This window comes from Anguilla rostrata, chromosome 19, assembly GCF_018555375.3.
Source record: "Anguilla rostrata isolate EN2019 chromosome 19, ASM1855537v3, whole genome shotgun sequence".
NCBI classification, from domain to species: Eukaryota; Metazoa; Chordata; class Actinopteri; order Anguilliformes; family Anguillidae; genus Anguilla; species Anguilla rostrata.
In genome coordinates this window covers 4,303,022-4,316,128 of record NC_057951.1, presented here as the reverse complement: position 1 = coordinate 4,316,128, position 13,107 = coordinate 4,303,022, and the positions used below count along the sequence as shown (strand labels likewise).

Below are 13,107 nucleotides of genomic sequence, written 5' to 3'. Positions count from 1 at the left end.
CCTTCACAATTCAGCCTGTCCTTCATGGTGCCGTTTTCAAAGGAATAACAATGACCTATCCCCCCCCGACAGAAGCTTTCAGAAATCTGCATCAGATCAAAATCAAACGGACCCGGGGAGAGGCCGCCCAGCCCAGCGGAAGTAAGCCAGCTAATCACGCTCCCCCATCGCAGCTGGATAATCAATATATAAGTCGGTGTTCATTTTGTGTTAGCGCAAGTAAAAATGCAAGCACGGGTATCCTGTATTTGCGAGGTGCTGTAAGCCGTTTTGGTGTGGGAAACAAAAAACAAACAAAAAAGTCCCATTTGTGCTCAAAGCGGCAAAGACTGGGAACCGACACCCCCCCAGGCCTCTGAAAGGATGGAGGAGTGGATGGTGGCGGAGAACTACAAACCGGCGGCGGAAAAGCCCGGGGTCAGAAAGTAAAAAGTCCTGCCGTGTGTTTCTTCCACCCATGAACTCAGCTGATTTTACTAATTAGTTCCACCACCAGCCTGAAGAATTGTGCCAGTTAGTAAATCCAGGTAGATTGGAGCAAAATACTGGGGGGGGGGGGACTTTTACTTTGACAACCTGGATTTTCCACCTCTGCTACAAACAAGATGGGACTTGCGTAAAAAAAGATCGCAAAACGATACGATGGATGTGAAGAGACTGTAAAGGGGAAACGCCTGATCCAAATGCAGTCTATTCAGACTTTGCATGGGAGCAGGACAGACACTGAGCATGATTCTTTTCCCTTTCCCAGGACTGGATTAGCAACAAGGGATTCCTGTTCGACATTACACTTCATTAATTGACTATAACAACTCAATGGGGATTTATTGAATACATATATGTTCATTGTATTTTACATTCAGTTCCCATCCCCAGATTCTCTCCATGGACAGTACTTTCTTATTTAGTTAGGGCACCAAGATGGATTAAAAACCAGGAAATAAGTTCTAAATTATCTGTGCAAAAGCATACGAAAATAAGAGTACTGCTGCCCCCTAGTGGCCAATACCGTAAATGACAAACTCCTACAAGTTCGGTCTGTCTGCAAGCGTGCACGATTAAAATCTGTTCTTATTGCCCAACAATAAATAACATGAAACCCACTCTGTGTTTATCATTAAATGTACATCTAAACAGCTTGGCAATAATGTTTTAGTCGGGTGACAGAAACATGTTTTTAGTCTTCTTATTGGTCAAGCATGTACAATCGTGTCCAATGCGCAGCGGGGGAAAATCCAGGTTCATAAAGTATAAGTTCACCCCGGTATTTTGTTCCAACCACCTGGATTTGCTCATTAGCCCAATTCTTCAGGCAGGTAGTACAACTAATTAGTGAAATCAGATGGCTGAGTTCATGGGTGGGGGAAACACACGGCAGGACTTTTACTTTCTGACCCCTGGACTTTCCACCTCTGTCAATGGTGGAAAGTACAATAATAATCAAGTAGCAATAATCTCACAGACCAGTAATAGTGCTGAATGAAAGCCTTACAGGCTTAGGTTCCCCGGCACTGCCGTTGTACCCTTGAGCAAGGTACCTAACCTGCATTGCTTCAGTATATATCCAGCTGTATAAATGCATGCAATGTAAATGCTACGTGAAAAGTTGCGCAAGTCGCTCTGGATAAGAGCGTCTGCTAAATGCCTGTAATGTAATGTATCGAACTCCAGTCCTGGAGGGCCGCAGTGTCTGAAAGGAAACCGCGAAAACCCACGGACGCTGCGGCCCCCGCCCCCCTCGGGCGTCGGGTCGACGCCCCTTGCGAGATCGATGAACACGTCCGAGGGGGGGAGAGCATGTCACAGAGGGCCCAGAGGGACGTGAGCTCTAGGGCTCGGGGAACGTGAAGCGTTTCAGTCAGACGAAGCCCGGACTCCGAATGCTCGAGCAAAGCTTCACTGCAAATCGCTAAAGTTTTGCTATCGCTGGATACAGAAATGAAAATGTCTGCTAATTAACGTAGCAAGCCTAGTTTCTGCCTCCTAGCCAAAATAAAATAAATGTAAGTGTAACAGAATTCTCAAGTAGGACGTCCAAATATATTGAGAGTTTGAAGGCTGTTAATCGTGTTTTCACCATTTTAAAGCCACACACAGAGTGGGCAGAGTAGTGGTGGTGGTGCTGGGGGGGGGTGGTGGGGGGGAGGCTGCATACACATAACTTCTGAACAATTCTGAGCATTCCTGCCTCGTGCTCCTTCCAAGTCCGGGCATGCCATAGCTTTGTCTAACAGCTCTGTGTGTGTGTGTGAGAGAGAGAGAGAGAGAGAGAGTGAGTGAGTGAGTGAGTGAGTGTGGGTGTGTGTGTGAGAGAGAGAGAGAGAGAGAGAGTGAGTGAGTGAGTGTGGGTGTGTGTGAAAGAGAGAGTGTATGAGTGTGTGTGAGAGTATGTTTGTGAGTGTGAGTGTGTATGAGTGTGTGTGAGAGTATGTTTGCGTGTGTGAGAGAGTGTGTGTGTGTGTGAGAGAGAGTGTACGAGTGTGTGTGCGAGTATGTTTGTGTGTGTGGGAGAGTGTCTGAATGAGTGAGAGGGTATGTATGTGTGAGAGAGAGCGTGTTCCTACTGCACACCAACTACTACACACCTACAGTCAAAAGTCTACCACCCAAACAAGTGATGAGAAGCTGATAAGGGTCATTTGAGGTGTTTTAGTTTTATTTCTCCTGTCTATCTCGCCAGCAACTGTTTTATTTGAAGTATCCAGAGTGAATGTCAATGTATGGAATAAAGTAACAGTCTGCTAGTCTAGTGAAACAAATGGGGGAAATGTAACTATTGCTGGATATCTGTCGGCAGTTTTTCCAACCATAAAATAGGTTTTGCAACGATAAAAATATTGCAATTCGCCCAGTTCATTGTGAAATATTAAAGAATCTTTAAAACAAAAAAAAAGTAATGGCTCCTTTTCGGATATTAAAGGGTTAAGAGTACGGCGAACTGAATTGTAAGAAGTTGGTTTCCAGGGGAACTGCTCTTACTGTTCCAGCTGACCTGGGCTGAACCAATAATTTTCCACGAAGGGGGCTAAAAACATAAAAATAGTAAATTAATTCATGAGTGCTTTATTTTTTATTACGCATTGGATGAACTTTGACGTATTCGACCTTCTTAGAATGCTATTTGTATATAGTATGATTTTACTCTTTCGGGGAGATACCGCATTTTTGTTTTGTGTGGTGCGTGTCCTCCTGCGACAGTGCGATTCCGGCGTCCCTGCCAAGTCAGTTTGAAAAGATGAGACAAAGGCAACAGAAAGCCCATCGGCTCGGCAATGCGTGCGGGCGGAGCGCAGCGCGGTGAAACCTTTATTTTTGTACTGTTGTGGTTGGACGAAATACGCGAACCGGTTCAGATCTTTCCCTCGCAGTATTACCGGATTTATAAAGGCCTTTTTGAAAATGTACGAACGTTTGGATCCTCGAGGCGATCGAGAAAGATTGTCTCGAGACAAAATGGGTAGTGCTGTTTAATTGCTCGCTGGCGTTTTCCGCCTTTGGGTAAGGATTGTACCAGAACCAGCTTTTGGGGCTTTTTTGCGTTTGAATCCAACTGCGCACCCCAGACGGATCACGTGGGCCTGGAGTTGATCGATTTGCACAAATATTCATGAAAATATACAAGGGGAAACGATATTTGTTGCCCGGATAAACGACGGCTTTTCAAAGAAAATCAGCGGTTGGGATTGCTTGCCGGCGTTTGTACGTAGCACACTTCTAAAATGGAGACGCACATTTCGTGTCTCTTTCCGGAAATTTTAGCCATGATTTTCAGCTACTTGGACGTGAGGGACAAAGGTAGGGTGGCCCAAGTCTGTGCTGCTTGGAGGGACGCCTCCTACCACAAGTCGGTCTGGAGAGGGGTGGAAGCTAAGCTGCATTTGAGGAGGGCCAATCCTTCGCTCTTCCCGAGTCTCCAGGCCCGGGGAATCCGGAGAGTCCAGATTCTCAGCCTGCGGCGCAGCCTCAGCTATGTGATACAAGGGATGCCGAACATCGAGAGTCTAAACCTCAGCGGCTGCTATAACTTGACGGACAACGGCCTGGGACACGCTTTCGTGCAGGAGATCCCTTCCTTGCGGGTACTCAACCTCAGCCTGTGTAAACAGATCACGGACTCCAGCTTGGGTCGGATCGCACAGTATCTGAAGAACCTGGAGGTGCTGGAGCTTGGCGGCTGCAGCAATATCACCAACACGGGCCTGCTGCTCATTGCGTGGGGCCTGCACCGGCTGAAGAGCCTCAACCTCCGCAGCTGCCGGCACGTGTCGGACGTCGGCATCGGGCATCTGGCCGGCATGACCCGGAGCGCGGCCGAAGGATGCCTTAACCTGGAATACCTGACCTTGCAGGACTGTCAGAAACTAACAGACCTGTCCCTCAAACACACCTCCAAAGGCCTGACTAAGCTCAAAGTTCTCAATTTGAGTTTTTGCGGCGGGATATCGGACGCGGGCATGATTCACCTGTCCCACATGAACAGCCTTTGGAGTCTTAACCTCCGCTCCTGTGACAACATAAGCGACACGGGCGTCATGCACCTCGCCATGGGTACGTTGAGACTGTCGGGACTGGACGTGTCTTTTTGCGACAAGATAGGCGACCAAAGCCTGGCCTACATCGCCCAGGGTCTTTACCAGCTGAAATCTCTGTCCCTGTGCTCGTGCCACATAAGCGACGACGGCATCAACAGGATGGTGCGCCAAATGCACGAGCTCAGGACTCTGAACATCGGCCAGTGCGTGCGGATTACAGACAAAGGACTCGAACTCATTGCGGACCACCTGACTCAATTGACTGGGATTGATCTGTATGGATGTACAAAAATCACTAAACGGGGGCTGGAGAGAATCACCCAGCTCCCCTGCCTTAAAGTGTTAAACCTGGGCCTGTGGCAGATGACGGAGAGTCACACTGAAAAAGTCAGGTGAAATTCCCTAGGATTTCGGAAGAGGAGGGAAGGAGTGGGTGGGTGGGCGGGGTTTCATAATTTTACAGAGGGTCGGTTTGCCGAACCTCCCAGGTAAATATTTTTGCAATTCAACTTTAAAACTGTGACAGATTTATTTTATACAAATAATGATTAGCCCATCACCCCGCATGTAATTTCAAAAAGCATTATTACATGCCTAGTAAGGACATTCGCAATTTTATAGTCCTTTAAATTCGTTTGTTTCACCTCTTCACATATAGGCTAAGTTAAATGTAACGTATAAAACGTTTTGGCTACCTCGTTCATTTATTAAATACCCTGTATTCTTTATAAGAAAAAGAAAAGGAGACGAATCGTGCCTAGTAAATAGACCCCTCCCCCACTGCGTCTCCGAGAATAACAAAATAAATATTTTTTTAACTCGTTTTGCTGACTTTTCTTCGAATACTTGACCAATAATAGACGTACAAGTATTTCGAAACCCTGGCTGCTTAATTCCGAATAAACCAAGTTTATGCAAAGACAGAAAAAAACACATTTCTGAATACAAAAGCCTTTCGTTTTTTTTTTTTTGTTTTTTTTTTTCCATTGAAGCACAACTTACAGGCCTCGAAGCCTTGGATTCAAGCTTTGAATAAGAACTATCTGCAGCTGTTGTGTTTATGCTTACGTAAGCAGATTTTTTAAAAAACCAATTAATGGCTATAATTCAGAGCATCGTAGGATACTTCAAATTGAAGTGATTTCTTTTTTTAAAAACGCCATGTTACGAATCAGCTGTTTTTCGTTCTCGACTGATTTGTGACGACTCGAGAATTTGGGTTCGCTCCCTCCTTTAAAATGGCCAAACTATATTTGTATTGGCTAATTCAAGAAAGACGTTCGTCTGAAAGATGTTGTTAAAGGAGGCTTCGAAAAAAAAACAAGAATCGGTTTTGACTTTTTTTGATTTGGTGGATCAGGCCTATGGAACATCATATTGTCAATCTGCAGCATCTATGGAGTCCTGCTGAAACGCTACCGTGTTGAAATGTACTGTAAGTGTATTTGTAAAAAAAAAAAAAAAAAATTCAAATTGTTTTATATTCTTACAGCAAACATTAAAGTTGATATTTATATAATAAAGTCGGTGAATATCAATTGTATTTTGAAAAACGGGTGCTTTTATTTTGCTTGAAATCCACTGCTGTCTGTTGTTCTCGTGTAAACGGAGTGGGCGACTGTTTGCCTGTTCGGGTTTATTTAAAATCGCCTACTGTTTGATAACAACACTATTATTGCATCTCTATAATATAAATATTTCGCGGAATGGCGGAATTCGGAAGTAAAAAGTGTCGCTAGTTAGGGTCAATATTGTTCCATTCGTGTAATAATGACAGAAAAAGCCTATTGGAAGTTCACAGTGGCTAAAACACCACTATGGGTTACACTGATATTTAATAACACGCTTGTTGCATTCTGTAGCGAAACAAAATGGAAGGAGCTTGTGACGCCACTCCTTAGAATGTCACAAATCACATGAGCGGTCTGACGTTTTCTGCTCTTTTAATGCAACGCAAACTTCCGTTACAAACACCGTCCTGCAAGGACACACATCCATATAATTTACAACCAGCCTCAAAACGAAAGAAAGAATCTTTTAGGTGTAATTATGTGTTATTTGCCTAAATAAAATATGTCCAACAGAAGGCTGCATGTCCACTGCCAGTGTATAGTTTTTCACAGTTTAAAAGTCCTTCCTTAATTTCTGAAGTTGTGCTCAGTCATACATAACCAAACTTCTGTGACAAGGAGGGTCCCCAAAGTAAACAACTTTTTTAAACAGCCATTGTTACAGGAAAATGGGGTTGGGGGGGTCAGTTCATAGCATCTGATATTGACTATGTTCCCCTTAGTAAGAATGATTTGTGATGTCACAGCTCTGATTTGGAATGACATTATGTCACAGCTCTGACTGGGAAAGATCAGTGTGTGGAAAAGACCAGTGATGTCACTACTCTGGGTGAGGGGAAAAAGCAGTGATGTCACTGCTACAGATGATTGGCAGATACTGTCAAGTCATAGTTTAGCAGGAGACATAAATTCATAAGAGATTACACAAGGTAAAATGCATGTGGAAGTTTGGATTTGTCATTTCGATTTTATATATATATTATATATATATATATATATATATATATATATATGTGTGTGTTTATGCCCTAGAAACCAGCTCTAACAGAAATGTTTAAAATGAAGGTTCCAGCTGGTTTAGTATAATTTTTAACATTTTAACAAATAGTATATAAAAGTATATCTAACATCAGAAATATATATAGTTACAATGTAGTAAGTTATCAATGAACATTACACGCTTTTAATTAAGATAAATTGCTGGTGTTATTTTCATTCTTAGGTGAAAGTTAGCTGCTATATTATTAGCTGCTATTATTACAGTTCGAGAATAATATTTTAATACAACCAGGAACATTATCAGTTCTGCTCTACAGTGGGAAAAGGCTATAATGAGCCAGCCTGGTTCAGCTCTACTGTGGGAAAGGGCTATAATGAGCCAGCCTGGTTCAGCTCTACAGTGGGAAAGGGCTATAATGAGCCAGCCTGGGTCAGCTCTACAGTGGGAAAGGGCTATAATGAGCCAGCCTGGTTCAGCTCTACAGTGGGAAAGGGCTATAATGAGCCAGCCTGGTTCAGCTCTACAGTGGGAAAGGGCTATAATGAGCCAGCCTGGTTCAGCTCTACAGTGGGAAAGGGCTATAATGAGCCAGCCTGGTTCAGCTCTACAGTGGGAAAGGGCTATTATGAGCCAGCCTGGTTCAGCTCTATAGTGGAAAAGGGGTATAATGAGCCAGCCTGGTTCCAGCTCTACAATGGGAAAGGGGTATAATGAGCCAGCCTGGTTCAGCTCTACAGTGGGAAAGGGGTATAATGAGCCAGCCTTGTCCCAGCTCTACAGTGGGAAAATGGTATAATGAGCCAGCCTGGTTCAGCTCTACAGTGGGAAAGGGGTATAATGAGCCAGCCTGGTTCAGCTCTACAGTGGAAAAGGGGTATATTGAGTCAGCCTGGTTCAGCTCTACAGTGGGAAAAGGGTATAATGAGCCAGCCTGGTTCAGCTCTACAGTGGGAAAAGGGTATAATGAGCCAGCCTGGTTCCAGCTCTACAGTGGGAAAAGGGTATAATGAGCCAGCCTGGTTCCAGCTCTACAGTGGGAAAAGGGTATAATGAGCCAGCCTGGTCCCAGCTCTACAGTGGGAAAGGGGTATAATGAGCCAGCCTGGTTCAGCTCTACAGTGGGGAAAAGGGTATAATGAGCTGGCCTGGTTCAGCTCTACAGTGGGAAAGGGGTATAATGAGCCAGCCTGGTTCCAGCTCTACAGTGGGAAAGGGCTATAATGAGCCAGCCTGGTTCAGCTCTACTGTGGGAAAGGGGTATAATGAGTCAGCCTGGTTCAGCTCTACAGTGTGTGTTTAGTGAACAGAAGGATGAATTTGGAGAGGACAGCAAAGACGAGATTCGCCGGTGACGTGCGTGAGCCTGAAGCACGGATGAAACGGGAAGAGCGGGCCTCTGCTGCCCAAACTGCTGCAGTGAGAGCCCTGCTGACGCTCAGCCAGACAGAACTGCGGCTTCGGAGGGTCCATTTTGTTTTTCCAACTGCTGGCCAACAAAAGTGCGCTAGATTTGTGTGTGTGTGTGTCCATGTGTGTGTGTGTGTGTGTGTGTGCGCTTGTTTGAAACACCGCGAGACTGCTTCTTGTGTTACTGTTCATCGCCAGCTAAGAACGCGTGAAGCCGAGAAGCTTATCCATCTATTTATACCCTTTTGTGAATGCAAAGTGCTGCAGAACACTGAACTTCCTCCTTAAAACAGTGAGGGTTTCAGAGGTTACGAAGCTGTGAATGTAACACGCGCAGCCTGCATACAGTATACAGTTGATAGAACTCCTGTAAACATACATATTTCTTGATGTTGGGCTTGGGGGTAAGTACAGATGCTTTAAAGTGGGTTGGGCAGGAGTGGGTCGTTTGTGTCTTAGAGGGACGGGTGCGGCTAGAAAAAAAAAAAACTGATCCACACACCGCTCGTCCTTGCGATTGCCGTTGAAGCGGATTCTTTTGGCAGGCCTATTGGAGGTCGAGGGAAGGAAGAGACACCTGTCTGCAGCTTCCTGCTCAGCTCACCGAAACCACAATCCCCCACAATGCATTTGTTTCTCGCCTTGTCTGCAGCCATGCAAAAACCAGGCATTGCTGGCTGGGAAATGAGGCAGTTGGGGGGGGGGGGGGGTTATGACTCCCTATAACTCACTATGACTCTAATACCACTCCCACCTGAATCTGCTGTACTGCATGACTCCTATAACTCACCATGACTCTAATACCACTCCCACCTGATTCTGCTGTACTGCATGACTCCTACAACTCACTATGACTCTAATACCACTCCCACCTGAATCTGCTGTACTGCATGACTCCTATAACTCACTATGACTCTAATACCACTCCCACCTGATTCAGCTGTACTGCATGACTCCTATAACTCACTATGACTCTAATACCACTCCCACCTGAATCTGCTGTACTGCATGACTCCTATAACTCACTATGACTCTAATACCACTCCCACCTGATTCAGCTGTACTGCATGACTCCTATAACTCACTATGACTCTAATACCACTCCACCTGATTCAGCTGTACTGCATGACTCCTATAACTCACTATGACTCTAATACCACTCCCACCTGATTCAGCTGTACTGCATGACTCCTATAACTCACTATGACTCTAATACCACTCCACCTGATTCAGCTGTACTGCATGACTCCTATAACTCACTATGACTCTAATACCACTCCCACCTGATTCAGCTGTACTGCATGACTCCTATAACTCACTATGACTCTAATACCACTCCCACCTGATTCAGCTGTACTGCATGACTCCGATACCACTCTTTAATAATCTTGCCACACCATACCACTGATAATTTCCCCAAATAAGGCAAATCAGTCCAGAAAGTCATATGATCTTAGGAACGCAAGGTGGATTGTGTGCAACACAGAAGCCTCTGGATCGCGTTTCTGTTTCTCCGCAGTTCCTGCCAGAAATACTGAAAATCCCACTGAAACCAAAAGTGAAATTGCACCTCTGACCGCGAATGAAGAACGCTCCAGCGTGTCCTAAATGACTACCATGTAATGTGTGACTGGGGGAATGCCTGCATAGCCTATGTGGCCCCAGCACCAGCGAATGTGGTCCAGAGGTACAATATTATTGCCAAATATGGAAGGGTACGGACAGTCAGTTAGCTAAATAATGTCAGAACTGTTTTGGTTCAGAGGTGGATTGTGGGTAATGAGAGACTGACCGAGGGGCAAAAAACCCTGCTGTTTTCTGCATTCCCGTGACATTCCGGCTCCGGCCACCCGAGAGCCCCTGGGGTCAGGGGTCAGAGGTGAGGGGTTAACAGACCGGCTGGGGGTCACCTCACCAAGGACAGGTTCTCAGCTTAAATACACTGCTGTTTTTCGGGTGAGAGCACGACCAGGACAGGCGGAAGCAACCTCTCACTGGCATGCTAACTAAACGCAAGTATTCAAAGTATTCTCTATAGGAGAAATACGCAAAAAAATTTTTAAAAAAGAATCTGCGATGTAAGCAGCAACTGTGTAAATTATACCATATTAGGTCCATGCGTTTGAGGGCACTGACAAAATACCAGCATCTAAGGAATTACACAACATCACAATATATACTTTTGTGAAGTTGATGCATAAACGATTGCTAAATAACGATTATAAAAGCCTTCACATTCACATTAGCCTGTAAATAATAATTAATCACTGCTTTTGACACCTTATAAGTGCAAACTATGAGCGGTTTTTGTTTGTGTACGTGTGCCAATAAACTGTTCTTTACCTGCATATTCCTTCATGTACAGCAGCTGCCCAAATGAGTGGTAAATATGGAAGTACTACTTCATTATGCCCACAAGGTGGCGCTCAGCACCCATTTATACCTATTGGGCAAGGGACACTCAAATCAGGCCCTCAGTGCCGGTAGTACTGCTGGTTTTCCCTTCTCCCTGATAGTTAATTGATGGATGGCTCTGACTTGAGGTCCCAGGTGTGAGTCAGTCCTGGTTAGAGGGGGGGAGAATGAAAGCCTGCAGTACTGCTGGCCTTGAGGCAGTGTTGGGTTACTTTTTAAAAAAAAATGCTATTGTGCAAAGAAAAATGTCATTGGGCGTGTTCACCGTTTTCAAATATTATTCCTGTGTGGCAGAAACACAGTGAAGCTGATCGTGATCACGCTGCAGCTCTGTGTGCCCGCCCACATTAACAATGTCATTTCCCCCTCAGCAGACGAAGGAAGAACTCCTGTGTATATCAGCAAGGACTCCTGTGTATATGAGCAGAGACTCCTGTGTATATGAGCAGAGACTCCTGTGTGTATGAGCAGAGACTCCTGTGTATATGAGCAGGGACTCCTGTGTATATGAGCAGGGACTCCTGTGTATATGAGCTGGTACTCAAGGTTGCAGGGACTTCCTGGTGTAGAGCACACTCCGTGTGTATGAGCAAGGTACTTACCTGTTGTTCAGAAGACTCCAGTTGTATGACATGGATCATGTAATGTATGTAAGAGATTGTGTAATCCTGGTAAAAGCGTCCGTAAATGCCTGTATGTAGTAAGTGTACTGTAATGAGTCAGTAATCCTGTGTATAATGGAGCAGAATCTTGTGTTGGCAAGCTCCTGTGTGATAAGAGCTCCTATGTGTATGTAAGAACCTTGTAATGAGCAGGGACTCCTGTGTAGGGACTTTCTGCACGGTGAGTACAGCACTGTGAGAGAGTGGGTGAAATTCTTTCCGTGGTTGTGGGTAGCGTAACTCCCCTTGTTGTTCTATGGTGCGCAGCCCACAGGTGTTTCCTCCACACCCGGCTGTTACTCCGCCCACGTCTTAATGATTGACTTGAGCATGCTCAACGGAATACTAAGTGACTCATATATTTTTTAAAATTTATTTTAAAATACCCTTCTCCTGACCTTTGCTTTCTGCAACACAGTTTTTTTGGTTTCTTCAAGCGCTGTGGTCTACACGGCTGAATCCTTTCCTTCAAAAGGCGCAGCGCTGTACGTGTTTCTTTTGTTCACTTTCGGTTTTACAGCGAGGAGTCGGTCGTGAAATTTATGACGACTTTTAACAGCGCTTTTTTTAAAAAACGACGTGATTTCAAGCTCTCCGCCGCCAAGGCTTGATAACAGTTTGAGGGGGGAAATGGTCTGAGCCCACTGTGTGTGTGTGTGTGTGTGTGTGTGTGTGTGTGTGTGTGTGTGTGTGTGTGCGTGCGTGTGCGTGTGCGTGTGTGTGTGTCTGTGTGTGAGTGTGTGTGTGTGTGTGCGTGTATATGTGTATATGTGTGTGTGTGTGTGTGTGTATGTGTGTGTGTATGAGTGTGTATGTGTGTGTGTGTGTGTGAGTGTGTGTGTGTGTGTGTGTACAGCTATGTAATCACACCCTTGTTTTTCGCCACAGGGTCTTCGGTGAGCCCGGGCCTCTTGTGGTTAATATCTCACTCGCTTCCCTGAACTCTGAAGCTGAATTCGGTCCAGTTCAACTTTCTCTCTCTTTTTTTTTTTCTTTCCTTTAAAAAGCTCACGTGCACACGTCAATACAGCACACGCAACGTACGCCTCGCGGTGATTCTCAGGGGCCTGAACCGAGCGGGGTCAGTAAATAAAAGAACACCTAACCGGTTTTCACTTGACATATGTACAGCCCGGCTGATATGGGGGGAGGGTGGGGGGGGTTGGTTTCCTGCGGGTCTGTCCTTGTTTTTCCGCGGCTGGGAGAGATCGCGATGACCCGGGCGGACTGTTTGCGCAAACAGCGCCGCGCGACAGACCGGCTCGGGTGAAACGCGGCGCGCGGCGGAGGAGGAGGAGGAGGAGGAGGAGGACGGTGGCGCACAAGGGGAGGGGGGGGGGGGGGGGGGGAAGGGTTAAAAAAACGACCCTTATCTGATTCTGTGAGGACGGAATGTGCCGGAGACGTTTACAGTTGAGTCTCAGGGGCCCTGCGTGTAAGAAGGGGCCTGCTTGCCCGTATGCGCGCTGCGTGTGTGTGCGCGCATGTGTGTGTGTGCGTGTGTGTGTGTGTGTGTATGT

General features: G+C 45.7%; 1 protein-coding gene and 1 long non-coding RNA gene across 2 annotated transcripts in view; one reads left to right on the top strand and one right to left on the bottom strand.

The window, feature by feature from the left end:
* Positions 1–13,107, bottom strand: part of LOC135245543 (uncharacterized) — a 55,001-nt gene that overhangs the window by 23,855 nt on the left and 18,039 nt on the right. The window lies entirely within an intron of this gene.
* On the top strand, positions 3,236–6,075 carry LOC135245525 (F-box/LRR-repeat protein 14-like). The gene has a single exon (XM_064318622.1). It carries the CDS (start codon positions 3,720–3,722, stop codon positions 4,926–4,928), a length of 1,209 nt encoding a protein of 402 aa, XP_064174692.1. The 5' UTR covers positions 3,236–3,719; the 3' UTR covers positions 4,929–6,075.

Excerpts from the sequence above, each read along its gene's own strand:
- LOC135245525 (XM_064318622.1), top strand. The coding sequence starts at position 3,720 with ATGGAGACGCACATTTCGTGTCTCTTTCCGGAAATTTTAGCCATGATT.